The sequence below is a fragment of the Pyxicephalus adspersus genome, chromosome 10, assembly GCF_032062135.1.
Source record: "Pyxicephalus adspersus chromosome 10, UCB_Pads_2.0, whole genome shotgun sequence".
Classification (NCBI taxonomy): Eukaryota; Metazoa; Chordata; class Amphibia; order Anura; family Pyxicephalidae; genus Pyxicephalus; species Pyxicephalus adspersus.
Window position 1 is genome coordinate 4,791,922 of NC_092867.1, and position 4,978 is coordinate 4,796,899.

Sequence of the window (4,978 nt, forward strand, 5' to 3'; positions counted from 1 at the left end):
CTCTATAACTCTCCTCTCCTGAAATACTCTGCTGGAGGACTCTGCTCCTTCCTCTATAACTCTCCTCTCCTGAAATACTCTGCTCTGGTGGCGGACTCTGCTCCTTCCTCTATAACTCTCCTGTCCTGAAATACTCTGCTCTGCTGGAGGACTCTGCTGCTTCCTCTATAACTCTCCTCCCCTGAAATACTCTTTTTTGCCTTCCACTATCTGACAATTTTGTTGTCTCCCACCAGTCTCCTCTCTAAGGAAACATGCATTCGTTTTGCTGGAAGTGGAAATGAAGAGAACAGGAATAACTCTTACCCACACAAAGCTGCCTTTGCTCAGCCTTCTGGACTGACCTTGTGCCCTGCAGAGCCCTGGAACTGCCTCTTCATAGCTGACAGTGAGAGCAGCTCCATCCGCAGCGTATCGCTAAAAGATGGTGCCGTCAAGCACTTAGTGGGAGGAGAGCGAGACCCCATGGTAGGTGTGAGAAAACAGGACCCCATAATAATTGGGAGAAGGGAGAGACTCCAGGGTAGGTGGGAGCAGGGCAAGATTGTACCCTAGGATAAGTGGGAGCAGAATGAGATTGTCCCCATGGTAGGTGGGAACGGGGCGAGAGGGGCCCCAATTGGTAGGTTGGAGCAGGGAGAGATGAGCCCCCATACTAAGTTAGAACAGGGTGAGATGGGCCCCCATGGTAGGTGGGTTCCAGATAAGTAATAGCATTTTGCAGTATTTCCTTCAGTAAGGGAATTTTTTGCCCAACCAATGAGTGAGTGACATATACAAGCAGATCAGTGTTTGCCCTGCAAATCCTAGCAAACCTGGTAATTATGTTCACAAATCTGGAAGTTTAACATAGGTGATGCCATCAGAATCACCTTTCTAGTTTGCCTCCCCCTTTGACTAATAGTGATGTCTAAAAATTCAGTGATAACTAAAAATGGCATCCAATGTTTATACCAATATGTATGAAGACCCTGGGGGCAAGAATTGAAAACCTCTGTTATACACTGACCTCAGGATGATATCAAATTTTCCGAGTCGGCAGTATTTTCTAAAAGCAGACACGATGGCTAATGACAGCTCAGGATATATTACAGTTGATTGTATTCACGGGCACTATGCATTGTGATATAAATATCTTTATCACTATTGCAGAACCTTTTTGCCTTTGGCGATGCGGATGGAGCTGGAATTAATGCCAAACTGCAGCATCCTTTGGGGGTGACCTGGGACCAGAAGCGAAATCTCCTATATGTTGCTGATTCCTACAATCACAAGGTAAGACCAGCTGCTTTTTGTTATCTGTAGCCACATTGATATCACCAATGGAATAAATGAATAAATAAACTTATACTGTGGTATTGTAGTTCTGAAGGTCTCAAGTTGCATAATTTCCAAGTCCTGTGGACTGCAGCTTAGTATTGCTCTGGTGGTAGTGTGGTCACACCACCATGTTTGTTCCTGCTTTCGAATAACGGAAAGGGCTGCCCATTCACAACAGACCTTCAGTTCCCATAGTCGGCCTCTGAGATCAGGTTAGATTAGTGTTTCTCAACCAGTGTTCCTCCAGAGGGCTCTAGGGGTTCTTTGAGCAGTTTGTACCTCTCAGGTCAGACTCAGTCTGGCTATCTGTAAGAGTGACATTCTTCCCCATAGCTAGCAATGTAAGAATTCTTCCCACTGACTACTAATATACTGTGATCTGTGGATATAGGTATTATAGACGGGTTTCCCTGAAGACCTGAAATTTGTTTCAAGGGTTCCGCATTGTAAAATGATCAGAAAACGCTGAGTTAGAGGATACAAAGGGAATGTTGAATACTCAAAGGGAAAACATTTTGTATTATCCATGCCCTCAAACAAGCATACAGAGTAAATGAACACCTGAGCTGCATCCTCATTCCAGATCAATGATTCCAAGGATAGTAAAAACAGGATCAGAACACCAACCAGGCAATCTGTATTTTTAATAAGAAGGTCAGAAATGTCAGCACACATAGTCTCTCATTGAAAGGTCCACTTATTTTAATTTGCATTTTATCATTGCCCCATCATGCAGGTGTAGTAGTACCCGGTTTTAGCCAGTAGTTGTCGCTGTTGTTGCACATGTGACATCTATCCCGGGTCTCCCCATTCACACAAAGTGGGTCAGCAATGTGCTCAGCAATGTGCTCACTGTGAATCTACCTAACTTCACCCACTGATGTCACTCTGCTAAGCAAAACACAACGACGGCACAGCAGCCACTGGAAACAGCCTTGCCATTATAAGTATTGATTTCTATTTCGTGAGAGTTAGCAAAGTGCTGCAAGGCAAGGTCACTGCTGAGCTCATTCTAATAGACTCACATGAGTCTGATTATTATTTAAAGTTCATTGCACGCAAAAGTGATACTTTAAATATAGGTGGAGATGTTAGTCATGCATTCAGTTTTGTTCTTGGGAACTCCACCAGATCAAACTTACCTTTGTTTATTTCAACCCGATCTGTGTGCAGCATCTATAATGAGTATATATTATGGGATTACTGGTTTACTTACTGGTCTAGTGATTGGATAGGCTGCATTCTCAGTGATGTCACCAATCTCTAGTGAATAAATAGCCTGCATTGTTATTGATTGGATAGGCTGCATTGTCAGTGATGTCTCAGGTCCCTAGTGATTGGATAGGCTGCATTGTCAGTGATGTCACAGGTCTCTAGTGATTGGATAGGCTGCATTCTCAGTGATGTCACTGGTCTCTAGTGATTGGATAGGCTGCATTCTCAGTGATGTCACCAATCTCTAGTAATTGGATAGCCTGCATTGTCAGTCATGTCACAGGTCTCTAGTGATGGGATAGGCTGCATTCTAAGTGATGTCACAGGTCTAGTGATTGCATTCTCTGCATTCTCAGTGATGTCACTAATCTCTACTGAATATATAGACTACATTCTCAGTGATGTCACCGGTCTCTGGTGATTGGATAGGCTGCATTCTCCATGATGTCACTGGTATCTAGTGATTGGATAGGCTGCATTCTCAGTGATGTCACTTGTCTTTAGTTAATGGATAGGCTGCATTCTCAGCGATGTCACTAAGTCCATATTGTAATCTGAATTGAACTGATATATTGGGTTCTCTTTCCTATAAAAACATGTGGTGCTCCCTGATAAAAAAAAAAAAACAAAAAAAAAAACAAATTTAAGAATATAACTGTTTTTCTTTTAATTACCTTATTGCTGGCCAGAAATAATTAGTTGCTTTATCCTTTCATTACTAGATTAAAGCTGTGGAACCAAAAAGTAAGAACTGTGTCACCCTTGCTGGCACAGGAGAAGCTGGCGGTGCCATTGGTCCTGGGTTTACGCAGACATCTTTCAATGAGCCTGGTGGTCTCTGCATCGGCAATGATGGCCATTTGTTGTATGTCGCCGACACCAATAATCATCAAATAAAGGTTCTGGATCTGGAAACCAAAATAGTCTCTGTGGTAAGTAANAGGCTGCATTCTCAGTGATGTCACTGGTCTTTAGTGAATGGATAAGCTGCACTCTCAGTGATGTCACTAAGTCCATATTGTAATCTGAATTGAACTGATATATTGGGTTCTCTTTCCTATAAAAACATGTGGTGCTCGCTGATAAAAAAAAAAAAAAAAACAAATTTAAGAATATAACTGTTTTTCTTTTAAATTACCTTATTGCTGGCCAGAAATGATTAGTTGCTTTATCCTTTCATTACTAGATTAAAGCTGTGGAACCAAAAAGTAAGAACTGTGTCACCCTTGCTGGCACAGGAGAAGCTGGTGGTGCCATTGGTCCTGGGTTTACGCAGACATCTTTCAATGAGCCTGGCGGTCTCTGCGTTGGCAATGATGGCCATTTGTTGTATGTCGCCGACACCAATAATCATCAAATAAAGGTTCTGGATCTGGAAACCAAAATAGTCTCTGTGGTAAGTAACATTCTGATCTCTATGATATCATTCAGACATTGAGATGATTTTTCACCTTCAGGATGAGCAGGTCTGATAAAGGAACATAAAGTGTAACATCCTTCCCTCCTTGTTGCCCTTCAGGGGGTCATATGAAGTCTTTTCACCACTTCTGCCTGTTTTCCCCCTGTATGTTGTCACTGTCATTCAAGCCTGTTTGAATTGCATGTCATCATATTGGGTTACAATAACACAAAGAATCATTATTGGTTATCTTAAACTATATGTGTTATCCATAACCCTAGATCCTCAATATAACGTCTCATTCTTCTATCCGATCAATTATATACTTTGCAAAGATTTTAGTAAGCTTTTAAATCACATCCTTCCTTGCTTCTGTTCTGGAGACGGTAAGATTGGCCAGGTCAGACACGGACGTTTTGTCCCAGTAGCTGCGTCTGACAACCAAATTATCCCCCTGCACAAGTTTTCAATTGGATTAGATTCCAGCTGTGTCTATAAAACTTTAACAAAGAACACCGTGCTTTGTTTAACTTATAAAGTAGGCGTCCATACATCAATCTGACAATTGGTAGAGAATTTAGGGGTTACTTCTATTGCCAGGACTTGCAAGTTTAATGAGATCCATCAGTCATGAGATAAAAGACCCTCCCCCCTCCTGTAATTAGACCAGACACCCACACAGTGCATTGTACCATATGTACCTATACATTGGCTGCTGTATATACTGCAATATGCAAATACAATACTATGAACTCACCCAGTCATATATTTATGTCAGGATTGATTTGGCTGTCAGCAGGCAATCGTTTTCTTTTGTTCTGTAAATATCTTTGTGCAGGGAAAACTCTCTCATCTTTATAAACTCAAACAACTTTGAGGACTTTAAGTTTATTGATGAAACAGTAAGGCTTTGCAGAAGAGTTTTGTTTCTGAAAATCGTGAATGGATATGCTGCATTCTCAGTGATGTCACTGGTGTCTAGAGAATAGATTCGATGCATTGTCAGTGATGTCACTGGTCTCCAGTGAATGGATAGGCTGCATT

General features: G+C 41.7%; 1 protein-coding gene across 1 annotated transcript in view; it reads left to right on the forward strand.

The window, feature by feature from the left end:
- NHLRC2 (NHL repeat containing 2) overlaps positions 1-4,978 on the forward strand; it is a gene marked incomplete in the record, with an annotated part of 19,432 nt that overhangs the window by 8,548 nt on the left and 5,906 nt on the right. The window contains 3 exon segments of the mRNA XM_072425060.1: positions 237-468; positions 1,153-1,275; positions 3,258-3,467. Of these exon segments, the coding sequence (XP_072281161.1) occupies positions 237-468; positions 1,153-1,275; positions 3,258-3,467 (565 nt within the window).